The 20,411-nt window shown below is 48.4% G+C and overlaps 1 protein-coding gene across 1 annotated transcript; it reads right to left on the reverse strand.

Annotated features, from left to right (window-relative positions):
• Positions 1-4,805: 4,805 nt before the first annotated feature.
• Positions 4,806-20,305, reverse strand: LOC124014028 (importin-8-like). The gene is given in 26 exon segments (XM_046328681.1): positions 4,806-5,107; positions 5,471-5,616; positions 5,788-6,015; positions 6,839-7,041; positions 7,354-7,574; positions 7,815-7,910; positions 7,993-8,090; positions 8,222-8,347; positions 8,834-8,900; positions 10,057-10,182; positions 14,129-14,289; positions 14,486-14,651; positions 15,315-15,404; positions 15,503-15,619; positions 15,760-15,836; positions 15,988-16,087; positions 16,412-16,546; positions 16,846-16,897; positions 16,973-17,011; positions 17,143-17,237; positions 17,361-17,450; positions 17,585-17,741; positions 17,960-18,118; positions 18,458-18,614; positions 18,920-19,001; positions 20,043-20,305. Coding segments are annotated over 25 exon segments (3,060 nt in total). The 5' UTR covers positions 20,127-20,305; the 3' UTR covers positions 4,806-5,107; positions 5,471-5,482.
• Between the last annotated feature and the right edge of the window lie 106 nt (positions 20,306-20,411).

Here is a 20,411-nt window from a genome sequence, read left to right on the forward strand (position 1 = left end):
ATCAGAGTTGCAGTAGGCCTATATGCAAATAGACTATTGCCATATATGGATCTGTGCCGTTTACTTTGAAACTGGACTGCGTTTACAGCATGAGCGGTCATGAGTAGATGAACTTGTGAGATCAAAGCAAGAGCAGAGCTGCATGAAGCCACATGTACATTTGTTCATATCCTCTGATAATTCACTAACTATTAGCCCAGTTATAGATTATTTATAGTCAGCAATAGGGGAGTGATTGCTTCCTACAAGAGCACAAAACGTGTACATTTCTAGACACCTTTGAAAAGCCTGTCAGTTAAAGAGCTTTTGTTTTGGTCTTATTAAAGGGGCAGTGTTGTATTTTGAGACAGGTTTGAATGATCTAAGTAGCCAATAGGCAGAGTGTAGCATAATTCGTCTGATTCTCTGTAGTAATGGTAGGAGAATAATAATGCATTTGATTTTGTAAAGTGGTTACGTGCATCAAACAACACAGCAGCATTTTCAATCACCTTGTCTGAACAACAAGTGGATAAAACAGGTTAATGTCAAGCCCTGCGTGTTTTTTTCCAAAAGTCTCATGGAATGTAGGCCGACATTGAACACCACACATAGGCTGCTACTGTCGGCTGAATGATAGAACAGCTTTTTCCATGTTAAAATGTTATGGGATGCATTTTCTCCATAGTTTTTTATGCCAGTCCTCTCTGGTCGGCCAACATTATGATCAAGTAGCCTATTTGGCCACTGTTAAAACTGTAGCTTAAAGAGGGTACAGCCTCAGTGTTCACAGTAAACCCCCTGGAAGTTGTACAGGACTTTCAATGTTTGCGTTCAGCAGACCTGAAATTTGCTCAGTGACGGAAAAAAGAAACGGAGGGAACATTGCTGCACACCATATATTCACCTCACCATTCTGGGACCAGGAGAAAATCAAACATCTGCTCTCTGTGGTCTCTCCGACTATAAAGAATGAAACGGTTTTGCCTCATTAATTTGCTTGTTTTTTCCCCCATTGGAATGGTGCATCTGTGAGTGTTCAAGGTGGCTTTCTGTGCGCTAATTGCCTTCAGAATGCATGGTGCACTCACCAACTGCCGCACCGCTAAGCAGGCCTAGATTCCGGTGGGCGACGGAGCGTGTCGACCACAATAGCCATTATCCACCGGTAATGACACGGTTACATGTTCGAGGCGAGTGCAGGGCCCCTCTCTTTCTACAATAGCGTTTGATTTCATTACCGTAGGCTTATAGGTCGGTGGCTGATTGCCACCAAACGAGCCGGTCTGGCAGTTATGCCACCACCAGGCCCATCGCAGCACGAGGTGGTATTCAATCTCACAGGTGTACTTGAGGATGAGTAGCTCATTAGAAGGAGAGGTGATTATAATACTACTACTCAGGTATGAAGAGCTTTGGGATGGAAAATCGTCAGACTAAACCTGTTATGGATCTTCCTGCCTGCGAGGTATCTAATTTCATGCAGCTCACTCCACCCATCACCGGATGGTGCCAGAGACTAGGGGATCATAAACTGTCTGCCCAAACTTCCAGTGACCTCTGCCATCAGGCCACCAATAGGTTGCTAGGGGGCAGGATACCAGAGAGTCCTGCCTGCTCAGGTCAGAGCCTCCTCAGTCTCTCTCCCAGTGGACAACGGTGAGTGATGTTGTTATTGAAACGTGTGCATTTACTGTTGGTTGTTACTATTGCTAGTTGTTAATAGTAGTTGATGCTATATGTGTTACTTAGTCCTTTGCTGATGTCACTATCCCCTTATAGTCTATTAATTGCTCTTGTGCTATTGCTGATTCTGTCTCATGTGGTTTATTCATTCACATCTCTTCTCTGTACAGAACCATCTCATATATGTCCTCTGGAAATAAAGTTCTTTAGTGTGTGGAACGCTCTCGGAGGTTGCCTTATTCCTCTGAACGGGAAAGTTGACAGTGAATCACAGACCAAGCCCAACTGGAGACCCGCTCTGTTTAAAAAAACCTTTGGGATTCAAGTGGAAGGGGCACAATGGCGGGAGAGTGGCGCATGATTCATGATATGCAATCAGACTCCCTCATTACCAAAGCAAATGCAATTAACTGGAGTGTGAGAAGGGGTTGCAAAGTAGCCAAGACCCCCATTAGGAATCAAATATCCCATTACTAATGCAGCGGTGGAGGGGGAGGAGTCAGCCGGAATGGGGCTTGAACCAGTGACCCTGTATTGTTACAATGCGAGGCAGCACACTTCAACCTGTGCCATAGAAGTCCACTCCTCTTAGCAGAGGCCAGTTTAATAGGGAGGCTACACTGTTTGTGGATGCTCCCTAAACTTGAGACCAGCATCTGGGAAACTTGAGAACTGTTTCAAATATATATATATATATATATATATATATATATATATATATATAAATTCCACTCCAGTCCTCACCATCCGTGGCGGAGTCTGGGGACCTCTGACTCACACAGGGCCGATAGAGACACAGTCAGCACTGTCAGTCTGCATCTCTGTCTCAGCTTCACTGGCGGGTGGAGATGGTCCCTGTGTGCCCTGGACACACACGCACACAGGAGAGTTCTCTGTGGGAGTGTGTTTTTGGGTGGCTATAAAAGGGCAGGGAACTACCACATGACAAAAAAATTCACTTCACCTGAACTTTGCCTACCCACATCCATCCATCCATCCATGTAAGTGATTCTGACAGAGGCACACACCGCAGAGACCACAGGCAGTTAGCTGCCCCAGAGAACAAACACACATCACAGTACTCCACTCAATAGTTAGCTGGAGACTTCCGCTCCCTTTTTAACTGTGAGCTGAAGTTATTCGGCTGCTGAACTGCAGTGAGGTCTCGCTCTCTTTGACTCTGCCCTTGTTTGCCCTTCTCATCCTCTGCTTTAGTGAGACTATACTATCAGATCTGATTAGCTTTGCCCAGCACACCACGGTCTATGGCCATCATCATTACCTCCACTCTGCTCCCCAGGGGGAAAGAGGCCACCAGGCAGGCTGGAGAAGAGGCACCCTGACTGGGACACAGGGGTCAGAGAATCCCCTGCATTATTACCAGGACAGTAGACTAGAGTTCACTCAGTCTCTCTCTCACAGATTAGTGTAACAGCATCCTAGCATGGCCTGGAAGTGTCAGGTATACGCAACATCACCTACATAAAACAATCATACCGACCAATAGAAATGAAGAGAGAGGGAGGGTGTTTGTTGGAGAACATAATTCACTGCGGTGCTTAAGTGCAGAGGCAGATTGCAACATTTTCTGGAGAGAAACAACTCCAGACACTAGTCAACAACATATAACACACACCCTATGTTGGTTTCACTGCCCGCAGAGTTCGACAGCTCTTCAACGCTTGGCTGCTCCTTACTGTCCTGCGCACACACACAGTCTTCAGTCGAAAATTCAGTGGGCTAGAACATACAAACTGCAGCCGAACACACACAGAATACTAACACAGGGAGAGAGAGGGAGAGCAAGAACGCCGTTGCCGCACCAAAACCCATCCAAGCGTCCCATCTGAAACATCAGGATCTGACTCCCAACCCTGCAAGAAGAGCCCTCTGACTCCACTAGAGAATCAAATACGGACTATAAAATGCAGAAAAAAGCCCTGTGGTAATTGGACATCTCGAACATTCCAGAGGAAACTCCTTTCACAGTTGGCTCCTCTTTCTCGACAGCTGGGGACATGAGAAAAAGAACTGCCGGGCAGAGAGATTCCCAGCTGTGATTTGAATTTGATACCCAAGGCCAGATAGTTGGTAGACTGGTGAAAGCCAGATTCCACCATGTTATGCCCTCTGTCTTGTGTCAGAACCATGGAGGATGGGAGGAATCCATCTTGAAGTATTTGAACATGGGCCCCGAGAGAAGCCTGTAGATGATGTTATGAAAACATATCTACTCCTGCCGACACTGTTCACCTACATGTTACAGTAGTTGTTCAATCCATCTGTGTGCTACTGAGCTGGATGTTTTATAAATGAGGGTTGATCGCAGCAGTGAACTCTGACCTAGTATTGATTCAACAGAGCAGAAAGAGACGTACAAAGACAGAGGATATTGCGGCAGCTGAAACGTTCCATGTGGAATCAATATAAAATCTTTACCACACACACACACACACGGCTAGATGTTACATGAACGTTTATGATTTTCTTAAGTTAAATGAAAACAGTTATATAAAACAAAGACAAACAAACACTCTCCTCCCAGCATCTTGTGAAAGGAACCCCCCCGTGGGTTAAAGGTCACTGACCCCTAACCCTTAACCCCAACATGCCTGTCTGTCCGTCCATTAGCACCACAGCTTTGGTTCAGACTAACTGACACATGGTTCTGATTGATGCCATGGCAACCAAGGACATCTGCCCAGTCCTCTCGAGACCAAACAAAAGTCAGGCTATAGAGAAACAGAGATTTTGTGTACAATACTTACATTCACACAGTTACAGAATCACAGACCCAAGGACTGTACTAGAAGATGAATTCGCTGGTCAGTGATACAGAGCAAGAGCAGGATATCTCTCTCTCTCTCTCTCTCTCTCTCTCTCTCTCTCTCTCTCTCTCTCTCTCTCTCTCTCTCTCTCTCTCTCTCTCTCTCTCTCTCTCTCTCTCTCTCTCTCTCTCTCTCTCTCTCTCTCTCTCTCTCTCTCTCTCTCTCTCTCTCTCTCTCTCTCTCTCTCTCTCTCTCTCTCTCTCTCTCTCTCTCTCTCTCTCTCTCTCTCTCTCTCTCTCTCTCTCTCTCTCTCTCTCTCTCTCTCTCTCTCTCTCTCTCTCTCTCTCTCTCTCTCTCTCTCTCTCTCTCTCTCTCTCTCTCTCTCTCTCTCTCTCTCTCTCTCTCTCTCTCTCTCTCTCTCTCTCTAATTACGGTCTGAGATGTGAACCGTAAAGTGTGTAGTGTAAAGTCCCGGTGTTATGGTCTCTGGTGGATCTCCACCGAGTTCCGTTACGGTTCTAGATGGCCCGGTCTTGGTGGGATCAGTAAAGTCTAGTTAGATCTGATCTGGTCTGAAACCGTTCTTGATGTGTTTTAAATCCACTTCAGATCAGGCCAGAACTCTGCTGCTACTCCTCCTTCCATCCAGGCCTCCAGCCATGTCCCTTACAGCTCTGAAACAACATGACACAGTGTTAGGACTCAACGTCCTGGGAAATACAGCTTGTCAAAATACATGTTGAAATCAACAACCTTTTACTGTATGTTGTATTTTACACCCTGCATCCTTATTCTTCAGCCTCACCATCTCCCAACCCATTGGCCTCCTGTCCTCTCTCCCCATTGGTCCCCCGTACCTCTCTTCAGCCTCACCATCTCCCAACCCATTGGCCTCCTGTCCTCTCTCCCCATTGGTCCCCCGTACCTCTCTTCAGCCTCACCATCTCCCAACCCATTGGCCTCCTGTCCTCTCTCCCCATTGGTCCCCCGTACCTCTCTTCAGCCTCACCATCTCCCAACCCATTGGCCTCCCGTACCTCTCTTCTGCCTCACCATTGGCCCTTGGCAGCGGTGCTCCTCCTCTGCTGGGACAGACTGTAGATCTCCTGCAGCTGTTTCTTCTGGTCATCACTGAGGGGCGTGGTCAGAGACTGGTACCAAGGCTGGTCAGTGTTCTGGACCCCTATAGTACACACGGGATAGAGTAAGGGTTAGATGCCTCTGTGTGTTTGTGTGTGTGTGGGCGCGCGTTCATACATGTATGCATGAATATTTGTTTTTCCTGTGTGTGTGTGTGTGCGCACAAGTAGCTGTGTGTGCGCGAGTCGGTGTGTGTAGATGTGTAACCACTTACTGAGTAGGGCAGCGGTGAAGAACTGGTACTCGTCCTCTCCATTGTCATAGTCCAGAGGCGTGTTGTACTCCTCCAGGGGTGTCCTCTCCAGCCCTTCTTCATCCCAGTAGTCTTCATCATCCTCCTCCTCCTCCTCATCGTCCTCGTGGCCTACGCGTGTGCTAGTCTGCTGTTGCATCATGGCGTTACAGTTCTCATTCACCTCGTCCTCATCACTAGGGATCTCCTCTGTGGACGCAACACACACGCAGACAGACAGACACGCAGACAGACAAACAGAACGAATAGAAAAAGATGACCCTTTGACCTTTTTGAAAGGCACAATTCTTCTTAATGCTATTTTAAACATGCCAAATTACAGTAACAGCTGCTTAGCTAACATACATAACAATTTACTTCATCCGAACCTCCCCTGTACCCTGCTGTTCCCAATAACACTCCTTCATTCCCAGAAGGTAAATTAACTCAAATTAAGCGAATATGGAGACTAAATGTGACAGAAGAACACTCAAAGTCATTCCCTCTGAGCTAGTCTCATCTACTACCTTTGTGTCTGACTGCACAACAACACTACAACCCCCAGATGCACCCTGAATATTCTGGAACTCCAGGTTCTTCACACTTGACTGAGGAATGCCAGCACAGCTGCCCTGAGGCATGTAGGGAAATGTAGTGCAACTAATATGACCTGAAGGCAGAGTGAGAAGTCAAGCGAGAGAGAGCGAGAGAGAGAGAGAGAGAGAGCGAGAGAGAGAAAGAGAGAGCGAGAGAGAGAAAGAGAGAGAGGTCTATAGGTGTTGAAACCTGGCCATTGATGTGTAAAGCAACACACATGAACAGCTGAGGACTGATTCCCACCACATCCATAGCTAGTGTTAGTCGTGTCTTAATCTTCTACCATTGACATTATCCCTGGCCCTACCCAATGGCTTTCAACAGTATTAGCAGCTCTCCTTTCCTTTTCTCTCCTCCTCTCTTGCCTGCTCTCTCCATTCCCCTCTCATTTGTTCTGTCTCCTCTCCTCCTCTGTCGCCCGTTTTCCTCCTCTCACCGTTCTGGTCCTCCTCAGGTACCCCAGGACAGGCCAGAAGATCTGGCTTGTTGAGGCGGGAGGAGTACAGGTGTTTGAGCCCCAGGAAGAGGAGCAGGACGCTGGGGACAATCTGAGCCGCTATCCCGTCTACCACCACTGGCCTGGAGGGTAGCTCCATCAGAACACTCAGTCCGATGATACACATCTTACGGTCATGGAGCCTGGGAGAGAGAGAGGAGTGGAGAGAGAGAGAGAGACAATGAACTCCAGGTAGGTGGTGAATTAATCATGTACAGTGTACTGTAGTAGGTATAAGTATTGCATGTCCCTTATGTTTTTACACCGCTATAGGAAGAACACAGTGTGACTCAGTGATAACTAACAATAATGTTGATGAAGTGGACCGTATACAGTATGGGTCTAGTAGTATTTAGGGTCCATGGTTTAGGGCACGTTGTTTATCCACTGTACTTTATAGTGGGTAGTGTATAGGGCGTAGGATGTAGGGCGTATGGCTTAGTTTATACACTTACCCCAGGAAGAACTCAGTGTCATTCATCCACTGGTTGATGAAGTGAGCGGTGATGGGCTGTGGGCTGTGGGGGAAGTGCATGTTGTCCAGCGTGTGGATGAGCAGGGCTGGGTTGTAGTAGAGAGCAGCGATGGCCACCTGCAGACACATGGTCCTCAGCTCGCTGGACTTCACACCTCTGGTTAGCCGCTCCAACACAGCCTCCACGAACAACGGGATACACTGGAGGAAGGGGGAGAGAGTGAGAGTGAGAGTGAGAGTGAGAGAGAGAGAGAGATACATACAACTGTGCCAAATCACATGCGGGTGAGAGAGAAGAATCAATTCAATATTGATAGCAATCATCCCTCCCAACGGGAGATTGAGGGTATGAAAAGGAAAGACCGTGCAAACTGATTTGGGCTGAACTGGGACCACTTCTACCCTTAAATACTACCCAGAAGCCTCCGCGGTCCCTCTCACCTGGTCAATGCCCCTCCCCCGACACTGGAGCACGATGACCTCTAGCAGCTTAGCAGCGTGACACTCTGCATCCTCACCTGCATCACTGGTCAGCACCTACAGCACAGGAGTCAAAGGTCAACATGGGACACTTCATCAAACTCTACCTGAACACACACACACATATGCTCACGCTCACCTTTTTGCACATGTTGTATATGACCTCTAAATATTTGGGGTTGGACAGGAGCATGTCTGTATCCACGGTAACGTAGTTGTGCAAAAGAGGCATCATATCTGAAAGAGAACAGACCGTGATCATCAGCATGTTTGGCCAGTATCACCATCATGCATTCACTGTGATATTCAATGTTCACCGAGACAGGTGTGTAAGCCCAATATTCTCACTCAGTGACTCAGTACTCTACCCGTGAAGTAGTCAAAGCAGTCGTTCTGGAAGACCTCGTAGAGCACCGCCAGTAGCTGCCACATCTGAGGGGAGATGGTCTGGCAGGTCAACCCAAACCCCAGGGACAGAATCTCCTCGTAGAACTCTGGAGGGGAGAGAGAAGAGGAGGAAACAGATCATCGAATTGATGTTTCCCTTTGAGAGATAAACAATCTTTCACAGTGCCCCCCCCCCCCCACTCTTCTTGAAGGAAACTAACATTATACAAGTTATCACATAACCCATTCATTAACATAGAGCTTTATTCTCGCCTTACACACACACACACACACACACACACACGGTGCTTGGTTATCTGGGATTTGGGAAGCACAAGGGGAACATCTTTTGATAATTAGACCGTGCTCATTGTGCGACGGAAATGGACAAGGTGTTATACAAGACGGGGGGGGGGGTAGCTCAATGGAACAGGAAGTGAGATTAATATGGTTATTGTGTAATGTGTGTGTGAAAAGCACACACACACAAAAAGGTCACACAGAAGAATAGACACACACAGCAAACAAATATGTATGTGTATGTGTGTACACACAAAAACAGACAGTGACGTGAGCACACACACCTGCCATACCTATGATGGGCTTCTGCAGCACCAGGCCTATCACCTGTAAACAGATGCCCTCCAACTGCTGAGTGATCTGAGAGAGAGAGATGGAGAGGGAGATGGAGAGAGGGAGGGAGATGGAGAGAGAGAAGGAGAAGGAGAGAGAGAGGGAGATGGAGATGGAGATGGAGAGAGAGGGGAGATGGAGATGGAGAGAGAGAGGGAGATGGAGATGGAGAGAGGAGGGAGATGGAGATGGAGAGAGGGGAGATGGAGAGGGAGATGGAGATGGAGAGAGATGGAGAGGGAGATGGAGATGGAGAGAGAGATGGAGAGAGGGAGATGGAGAGGGAGATGGAGAGGGAGATGGAGAGGGAGATGGAGATGGAGAGGGAGAGAGAAAAGAGAGAGAACACGATAAAGAAAGAACAGAGGCAGTCAAGAGGGTGAGAGAGGAAAGATACAGGCAGAAAGAGAAAGAGAGATATCAAAAGGTCAAAGATCTATTGATCCCAGGCTAACGTCGGTCTGACATAGGGAGGGCGGCACAATTACCGTATAACCAACTGTTATGGATAAAATAACAGTCATAAGCGGAAAATGTGGAACGAACAGCTGACTGAAGACAGAGCGGCAGGGCAATCGTACGGTTGAGTGTTTCTGCGGTAACATGGACTCTTAACAAAGTTATGAAATGCACATTGTTCATTCAAATGATGTTAACTGGTGTGGCTCATGTATTTCTGTAATGTCAGTGGAGTTGAATCAACAAATCACAGCACATATTGATGGATACACTTCCTGTTTCTACTTCTATGGGTACACTAGCAATGGCCGCCAGTCCACCCATCACACCATCATTGACTTGAATGGGGACGCCCGTTCTATTCATTCTATTTCTATGGCGGCACATGTGGTCAGGAGCGGAGAGGGAAAACGGTTATTACGGAGAGCACAGTCATTTGGCTGGCCAATTACTGTCATCCAAAATTCCATGACCGTCACAGCCCTAGTCTGACATACAGGATGTTCAATAGCACTGTGTGTTCACACAAAGCAGGGGAGAGGGAGCAAATCAATCACACATTCAACTGGAGCTTCAGAGGACTCGATTTGGAATAGGGTGAGTGTGTGTGTGTGTGTGTGTGTGTGTGTGTGTGTGTGTGTGTGTGTGTGTGTGTGTGTGTGTGTGTGTGTGTGTGCGTGCGTGCGTACATCTGTAGAATGCGTGAGTATACAGTTGGTCTCACCTCCTTGTGGTCCTCCATAACAGTGAGTATGGTGTCTATGGTGCTGAGGATCCCCAGAGCGATCACCGTCTTGTCTTCACTCTCCTCATACTCTTCACTCTGTAGCACCTTGGTGAAGATCTCAGCCTGGAGACACACATACAATCTCAGCCTGAAGACCAATCAAACAAAAACGTCACAAAATGTTGTCATATTATATGCACAAACTGTTTCAGAAAGGAAGCATGCGGGCGCCTTTACACACACACGCAGAGACATACACGCAGAGACATACACGCAGAGACATACACGCAGAGACATACATCTGAGAGAATGCGTGAGAGACAGTTGGTCTCACCTCCTTGTGAGACAGAGACTCCATAACAGTGAGTATGGTGTCTATGGTGCTGAGGATCCCCAGAGCCATCACCGTCTTGTCTTCACTCTCCTCAGACTCTTCACTCTGTAGCACCTTGGTGAAGATCTCAGCCTGGAGACAGAGACACATACAATCTCAGCCTGAGAGACCAATCAAACAAAAACGTCACAAAATGTTGTCATATTATATGCACAAACTGTTTCAGAAAGGAAGACAGACATGCAGAGGCGCCAGACACGCAGAGACAGAGACATACACGCAGAGACAGACACGCAGAGACAGACACGAGACAGACACGAGAGACATACACGCAGAGACATACACGCAGAGACATACACGCAGAGACAGAGACGCAGAGACAGAGACGCAGAGACAGAGACGCAGAGACAGAGACGCAGAGACAGACACGCAGAGACAGAGACATAAAGGCAGAGACATACAGGCAGAGACATACAGGCAGAGACAGAGACAGACACGCAGAGACAGACACGCAGAGACAGAGACAGACACGCAGAGACAGAGACAGACACGCAGAGACAGACACGCAGAGACAGAGACAGACACGCAGAGACAGAGACATACACGCAGAGACAGAGACATACACGCAGAGACAGAGACATGCAGAGACAGAGACAGACATGCAGAGACAGACATGCAGAGACAGACATGCAGAGACAGACATGCAGAGACAGACATGCAGAGACAGACATGCAGAGACAGACACGCAGAGACAGACACGCAGAGACAGACACGCAGAGACAGAGACAGACACGCAGAGACAGAGACAGACACGCAGAGACAGAGACAGACACGCAGAGACAGAGACAGACACGCAGAGACAGAGACAGACACGCAGAGACAGACACGCAGAGACAGACACGCAGAGACAGACACGCAGAACAGACACGCAGAGACAGACACGCAGAACAGACACGCAGAGACAGACACGCAGAGACAGAGACAGACACGCAGAGACAGAGACAGACACGCAGAGACAGACACGCAGAGACAGACACGCAGAGACATACACACAGAGACAGAGAGACGCAGAGACAGAGAGACGCAGAGACAGACATGCAGAGACAGAGACAGACACGCAGAGACAGACACACAGAGACAGACACGCAGAGACAGACACGCAGAGACAGACACGCAGAGACAGAGAGACGCAGAGACAGAGAGACGCAGAGACAGAGAGACGCAGAGACAGAGAGACGCAGAGACAGAGAGACGCAGAGACAGACATGCAGAGACAGAGACAGACACGCAGAGACAGAGACAGACACGCAGAGACAGACACGCAGAGACAGACACGCAGAGACAGACACGCAGAGACATACACGCAGAGACAGAGAGACGCAGAGACAGAGAGACGCAGAGACAGACATGCAGAGACAGAGACAGACACGCAGAGACAGAGACAGACACGCAGAGACAGACACGCAGAGACAGAGACATACACGCAGAGACATACACGCAGAGACAGAGACAGACACGCAGAGACATACACGCAGAGACAGACACGCAGAGACAGACACGCAGAGACAGACACGCAGAGACAGAGACAGACACGCAGAGACAGACACGCAGAGACAGACACAGACACGCAGAGACAGACACGCAGAGACAGACACGCAGAGACAGAGACAGACACGCAGAGACAGAGACATACACGCAGAGACAGAGACAGACACGCAGAGACAGAGACAGACATGCAGAGACAGACACGCAGAGACAGACACGCAGAGACAGAGACAGACACGCAGAGACAGAGACAGACACGCAGAGACAGAGACAGACACGCAGAGACAGACACGCAGAGACAGACACGCAGAGACAGACACGCAGAGACAGAGACATACACGCAGAGACAGATATGCAGAGACAGAGACAGACACGCAGAGACAGAGACAGACACGCAGAGACAGACACGCAGAGACAGAGACAGACACGCAGAGACAGAGACAGACACGCAGAGACAGACACGCAGAGACAGACACGCAGAGACATACACGCAGAGACAGACACGCAGAGACAGACACGCAGAGACAGACACGCAGAGACAGAGACAGACACGCAGAGACAGAGACAGACACGCAGAGACAGACACGCAGAGACAGACACGCAGAGACAGACACGCAGAGACAGACACGCAGAGACAGAGACATACACGCAGAGACAGACATGCAGAGACAGACACGCAGAGACAGAGACAGAGAGATACACGCAGAGACAGACACAGACACAGACACGCAGAGACAGACACGCAGAGACAGACAGACACGCAGAGACAGACAGACACGCAGAGACAGACACGCAGAGACAGACACGCAGAGACAGACACGCAGAGACAGACACGCAGAGACAGACACGCAGAGACAGAGACAGACACGCAGAGACAGACACGCAGAGACAGACACGCAGAGACAGAGAGACGCAGAGACAGAGAGACGCAGAGACAGAGAGACGCAGAGACAGAGAGACGCAGAGACAGACATGCAGAGACAGAGACAGACACGCAGAGACAGAGACAGACACGCAGAGACAGAGACAGACACGCAGAGAAAGACACGCAGAGACAGACACGCAGAGACAGACACGCAGAGACAGACACGCAGAGACAGACACACAGAGACATACACACAGAGACAGAGAGACGCAGAGACAGAGAGACGCAGAGACATACACAGAGAGACAGAGAGACGCAGAGACAGAGAGACGCAGAGACAGACACGCAGAGACAGACACGCAGAGACAGACACGCAGAGACAGACACGCAGAGACAGACACGCAGAGACAGACACGCAGAGACAGACACGCAGAGACAGACACGCAGAGACAGACAGGCAGAGACAGACACGCAGAGACAGACACGCAGAGACAGACACGCAGAGACAGACACGCAGAGACAGAGAGACGCAGAGACAGAGAGACGCAGAGACAGACATGCAGAGACAGAGACAGACACGCAGAGACAGACACGCAGAGACAGAGACAGACACGCAGAGACAGAGACAGACACGCAGAGACAGAGACAGACACGCAGAGACAGACACGCAGAGACAGACACGCAGAGACAGACACACAGAGACAGAGAGACGCAGAGACAGAGAGACGCAGAGACAGAGAGACGCAGAGACATACACACAGAGACAGAGACACGCAGAGACAGAGACACGCAGAGACAGAGACACGCAGAGACAGAGACACGCAGAGACAGAGACACGCAGAGACAGAGACACGCAGAGACACAGACACGCAGAGACACAGACACGCAGAGACCGACACAGAGAAACAGACACGCAGAGACCGACACAGAGAAACAGACACGCAGAGACCGACACAGAGAAACAGACACGCAGAGACCGACACAGAGAAACAGACACGCAGAGACCGACACAGAGAAACAGACACGCAGAGACCGACACAGAGAAACAGACACGCAGAGACCGACACAGAGAAACAGACACGCAGAGACCGACACAGAGAAACAGACACAGAGAGACATACACGCAGAGACATACAGAGACAGACAGACACAGACAGACACAGAGAGACACAGAGAGACACAGACAGACAGAGCGAGGTTTGATGCACTCTTAATGTAGAATCATACTGGTGAAGATAGTATACATACAAAGACTCTTTCTCACACACACACACAGAGATCCTGTTAAACAGTAGAGCATGCCAGTGGAGGCGTAGGGGGCGTACCAGGTTCTGGGTCATGTCGACGGCGATGACAGCCACTTCCTGGTTGTACTCGCAGATCATCTTCTGAATGACATTAGTGAGGTCATCGTTCTCCGTCTCCTTGATGACGTGGAGCAGCTCCTGCATGACAGGCCGGATGTAGGGCCTGATGTAGACCTTAGCTAAAGAGAGGGAGAGAGGGTTCAGAGTGTGTGTGTGTGTGTGTGTGTGTGTGTGTGTGTGTGTGTGTGTGTGTGTGTGTGTGTGTGTGTGTGTGTGTGTGTGTGTGTGTGTGTGTGTGTGTGTGTGTCTGTGCTAGCGACGCTTGTGCATTTGTGTATGCATGTGTGCAGGTCCGTGCGTGTGTGAACCCCAGACCTTGCTCCTGGTTGCTGACCAGTGTCTGCAAGGCGATAGCAGCCTCCACCTTGACGGGCATCTCCTTGTCTGCTATGAGGCCCTGTTTGACCAGCTCCACCGCATTCCTCAGGACCAACTCGTTATGGAAACGCAGCGGGCTGAACGAATGCAGCACCCAGCACGACTGAGGACAAACACAGGGTCACAATCACTGATCCATATACCACACGGATGGGCATCGCTATCAGTGTGGAGCCGATCCACATTATGTACAAATCAGCGCTGTCCACTTCCAGTCACCAAAATGTGCAGTGGTGCTTCCCAACACGATCACCAGCCTGAAGAGGGCCAGTAAGTAAAATAGCAGGGGTGAGGAGGGTAAAGAAACGCAGAAAGCTGAAGGGGGATGTTTAATCCATATAAAACAGGACTGACAGACCATTCTGACTCATATGGATGGACTGTATGGAATGTAGCACCCAACAGGACTGTAGGTATAAAGAGGGAAGGAGCCATTTTAAAGATCGAAGAACTGCTCACAGACAATAACACACACATACACTTCTATTTTTTTATTTTACCTTCTTTTAACTAGGCAAGTCAGTTAAGAACAAATTCTTATTTTCAATGACGGCCTAGGAACAGTGGGATAACTGCCTTGTTCAGACATTTTTACCTTGTCAGCTCAGAGATTCGATCTTGCAACCTTTCGGTTACTAGTCCAACGCTCTAACCACTAGGCTACCTGCCGCCCTACATGTTCTTACACACCCATTCTCAGCTCCATGAGAAGGGTTGGGTTAGAGGGGCGCTGGAGTGAAAGCGCACGCATGCGTGTGTGTCTCACCCTGGCCCGGAGGTATCCCAGAGGGGAGTTGAGTAGAGGGAAAACGTAATTCTGTAACATCAGCTCCATCTGCTCCCTGTACACCCTCTTCTACAGGACGACAACAGGAAGAGAGGACTCAGTCACAGATAGACTAAACAGGCCATAAAACAAGAGGGGAAAGTACAGAGACAGCCACACTTGCTGACCTTCAGTAGGAGTTCGGCCAGGGAGCCGATGACGTGCAGCGCCCCATCCTTCCTGCGGGGGTCAGCAGAGGGCTCCATCATGATCTGGTGGCAGAACTCCATCATCTGGGGAAGAACCTGGGAGGGGGGAGGGGGGGGGGCAGCGCAGTGATGCAAGTCATATCAGTAGACTCCGTTAAGGAAAGGAAATGAGGAAAGTAACCTACTTAGGACTGTTGGGTAGTTTTTGTTAGGTTCTAGTGTGGTTCTCCGCTCACCTCCTTCCTCTTGCGGGCTGCTTTACACAGGAGGCTCTGGGCGGCGGTGGCAGGGAGGGCATGGTCATCATACACATCTGGAACAGAGAATGAAACCCAGCCAAGATCACAATTTGTTCTGGAAGCCATACATTTTCAACCTAACATGTCATTATGTATACTGACCATACAACGTCCCACTACCTCCGTAACTACTAACTTATTGAGTTATAGAACGTGTGTACTCACTGAATTTCATGCGGATGTACTCGTATGGATCCTCCTGCCACAGTTTCTCATCCTCGTCTTTGTAACACATTAGAGGGAAGATCACCTCTTGGCTGATGGTCTGTGGAACGCACAGTACACACACACACACACACTCAGGTTAACTACTAAAAGTGGAATTGTAACATCATTTTCAGAAGCATAGCAGTATTCTGATTTGCTCAATTACTAAGTATATAAAACAGCAGATTTAAATGCTGACATTAAGATTAGACAAATTTAACTTTGATCATCACCTGCCACATACTGTAACTCTACTGGTATAACAATGTGTAATTTCACACATAATCCCACATTTGCGATGGAAAAGACCTAAATATAAATCCAATCCATTATTATTAGCGTGTCACAGAGATACAGGTGTAGTGGTGTCTGTCTGACCCGCCTGCATGTGTGGCTTCATGTGTTTCCAGGTGAGGGAGTGAGACAGGCCCTGGTTCAGGTAGTTCAGAGACTTCTGGAGGACGTGAGGCGTGACATACTGCTTCTGTCGGTGTTGGTCCAGCACCTTCAACAGGACCTGAAGGAGACCACCCAGAGACGAGGTCACACCAGATCGTACGGGGTCAGACTAAACACAGAAGACTACTGCCACACACACACACACACACACACACACACACACACACACACACACACACACACACACACACACACACACACACACACACACACACACACACACACACACACACACACACACACACACACACACACACACACACACACACACACACACACACACTTGGTAGATGTGGACTAACAGACATATATACATTCAAGGTTTCATGTCATATTTAGAGTGTTACAAACTCTTACCTGTTGGATCCCTACAGCGTACGTCTTCAAGAAAAAGTCTGCAAACTCTTACCTGTTGGATCCCTACAGCGTACGTCTTCAAGAAAAAGTCTGCAAACTCTTCCCTAAGAAAAAAAAGTCTGCAAACTCAAAGTACTCCTTTGTCACGTTGCCTGGGCTTCCGTACCTGCCACGCAAGTATAGAACAACATGGTTAGACTGAAAAGAAAGGCTACGATCCACAAACACACAAACATATTCCCATCAACATACATCCAAATTCATCAACACACAAATACATCTCCCGTGTCCCCTCACCTCTCGAACAGTCTGGTGATGATGTATAGGGCCCACTTCTTACTCTTCCACCACACCAAGTCAGGACGGTCATCCTCATCCACTTCCAACGTCTCCTAGCAACCACACACACACACACAGAGGTTCGCCACTCCCTTTCAATAAAAAAAAACGTAGGTCGAAGAATTCGCAGAAGGCTGGCAGGTCTACACAAATGAGGTTGAAGAAATAAAACGTACTGGGGGGACATCTCTGTCCATAACAGCTCTGAGGAGCTCCATCCACTGGGTAATGACTGTGTTATTAATCAGCTGGAGAGGCAGGGAGTACTGTAGGAGCAGAATAGAGAGACACTGATATTAGTATCACACACAATTGCACACGCATGCCACATGCAGTCAGTCACAGACACTTGAGCGCACAGTCAGTCAGTCACACACACACACACAGTCTCTTCTCTCACCTGTACGAGTGCGTGGAAGATCTTGAGGATCTGTTTCTGTATGAGGACAGAGAAGATGGTGCCGTCAGGCAGTAGCTGGGTGACGAGCTGCTGTATACGGGGCAGGAAGATCTGCATGGCTGCTAGCAGCGGATCCCTCTCCTCCGCCTTCTTATACCTGAGACACACACACACACACGATATCGTCGACAACAGGCTGGGTGCAATGACTGAAAAATGTAAATGAAATAATATTTATATCACTCAGCTTATACACTAGAACTACTAAACTAGGACTGAAAATGGTGGCTCAAAACACCGCATCGTTACGACTTGATCACTGGTGAGAGTGACGGGTCCTCAGGTGGGACAAACAGCGCCGGTTGGTTGACTCACTCGTAGGTCTTGACAAGCTGGTAGAGGGCCAGCAGGCTGCCGTACCAGCTGCCACTGTTCTGAGACTGCAGATACAGGCCGATCTTATCCACTATGGCCGTCCAGCGCCCAGGGAAGTCATGCTTTATGATGGCTCGCAAACACACTGTCAACTGGGCCCTGGGAGAGAGAATACACACACATACATCAGCATTGTATTCTTTCTATGACATGCATCACTAAACGATCCTCCCATCCCTCTTCATTGGGCACTTGTAGTCACAGATGATTTCAATGAGTCAATCACCACCTTCCGAGACCCGGAAACCCCACCTTTTAAATACTCTAGGATAGATCAGAGATGCAGAGGGCTGTTCCACTGGATGTCAGGGCACCACCTGCCCTGAGTATCAGGCTAAATGAAATGGTATACAGTTAGTGGGTTAAGGAAGGTAAAGGAGGTTAGGACAGCAGGACCCACCTAAGGATGGACTAAAGGAGGTTAGGACAGGGACCCACCGGATGGACTCGGGACACTTGATGATGCCCTCCACGATGTTGTCTCTGATCTGCGTGCGGTCGTTCTCGTGGATGTTGAAGGGGAACACCACCTCCCCTAGAGAGGGCTCGCGGTCCTGCCAGTACTGGCTCACCATGTTCTTTAGGTAGATGGCCGCTGGCAAACAGAGATCACTCAGACTGGCAAGACTGACACAATTATACCTTACAATTCATTCATTCATTCATGTGCCAGTTTCCCGGACACAGATTAAGCTTAGTCCTGGACTAAAAAGCATGATTGATGAATAACCTTCATTGAAAGTGATATTTTGCCCAGGACTAGGCTTAATCTGTGTCCTGGACACCGGCCCAAAGTGAGGCTATTATCAGTGTTGTTTATAGTTGTTGCATTGGTCCAGTGATGTTTTAAAAACAGCCAGATGCAGGTCTTTATGTCATGTTCTGAGGCAAGGTTCTTACCTGCTTGGCGAACGGGGAACTCCACCTGTTCAGACACAATGATCTGGAGCAGAGTGGGGGCGAAGTTGATGATCTTGTATGACTGGAACACACAAGATAAGACACTGCTTTAAAATGAGCTCAACCCACATCGGACCACATGAAGTTAAGCGCCTGACTACTTCAGGTGTCAGCGTCACATCTACAGCGCACAGTGAGCACAGTGGTCAAAACAATTATATGATGACAGAGCAGAGAGTAAGGAGGTGGACTCCCAGGTTGTTTGTTGATGTCAATACTAACTGAAGAACAAGGAAAACGCAGAGCAGGTGAAGCATGTAGCCTATTCATTGGTGAATGCACCAATTTGTAAGTCGCTCTGGATAAGAGCGTCTGCTAAATGACCTAAATGTAATGTAAATGTCTATTCGCTCCTCTCACACTCACATCAATCTTGTCAGACCAGTTATCAGATTTAAGGTTGTAAAAAAGAGCCAGGGTCTGTCAAAGTTATAACCAGGAACCAACAATTAAAAAAGGAGGGATATTTTGAACCCGAATTCTTTCTCTTTACCTCGCTCTTTCTTTATCTCCCTCCTCTCCTTGTCAGTGTTCTGTCTCCAGCAAATGCTCCTAATTTCAATTGGCTGCATCACTGACTGACAGGCATTTCATACAGACACACCAATCATTTGTCCCGGTTAGAATTCACCGGTCAAATCCAATGAACCATCGAAATTGTAAACTTTTACTATCGCTGGCTGAAATTGCTGCAATTGTTACAATGTTTCAACTCGCGCGTGACGTCTACAATTCCAATCCAATCGGACACTTGCTAGTTACATTGTTTCACGAATAGCTCCATCTCCGGGCTGCTGCACAGTGGGCGCACTCTCCCTCACAATTCTATTGTTCTCCGGTGCAACAGTTTGTGTTGCAAGTTACATTACATGTCAATCTACTGTTTCGTGTCCTACACAATAAACAGATAGATGCAAACATAAGTTATAGAAGGACTGATCATTGATCCCGAAACACGGCCTTATTGCGATCCCAAATCATAAACACGGACAACCCTTTCTGGAAATGGGTTCATGCTGACCAGATAACAAAAACAACAAAGTTATTTTGGGCATCCACCCACCTGATTGAGTTCGTTTTCAGCCGCTATCCGGAGGTTGGGATCGATCGTCCCTTTCAGGGCTTGAATTATCCGATTGGGATCCATAATGTCAAATCCAGGTCTAATCGAGTGGTAATTTCTATGATTCACAATCACATATATGAACTGCTTCAGATTCGGCAAAGCGTTATGGAGCTGGCCTAGCCCTGCCCCATTTTACCGGCAATCAGCAGGCGGTGGACGCAAAGCAATGTAAATAGTGGCGATTTGCGGTAGCCCCTATTTCTTCTTCTCTCTGTATAGACAGTACAGAGATTAGTCTTTACTGCCACCTTAAGAACTGGAGTGGTCAAGACTGAAAATATCCCTTCAGTCAATCATTTGTGGTAA

Source organism: Oncorhynchus gorbuscha, linkage group LG25 (genome assembly GCF_021184085.1).
Source record: "Oncorhynchus gorbuscha isolate QuinsamMale2020 ecotype Even-year linkage group LG25, OgorEven_v1.0, whole genome shotgun sequence".
In the NCBI taxonomy this organism is placed as follows: domain Eukaryota; kingdom Metazoa; phylum Chordata; class Actinopteri; order Salmoniformes; family Salmonidae; genus Oncorhynchus; species Oncorhynchus gorbuscha.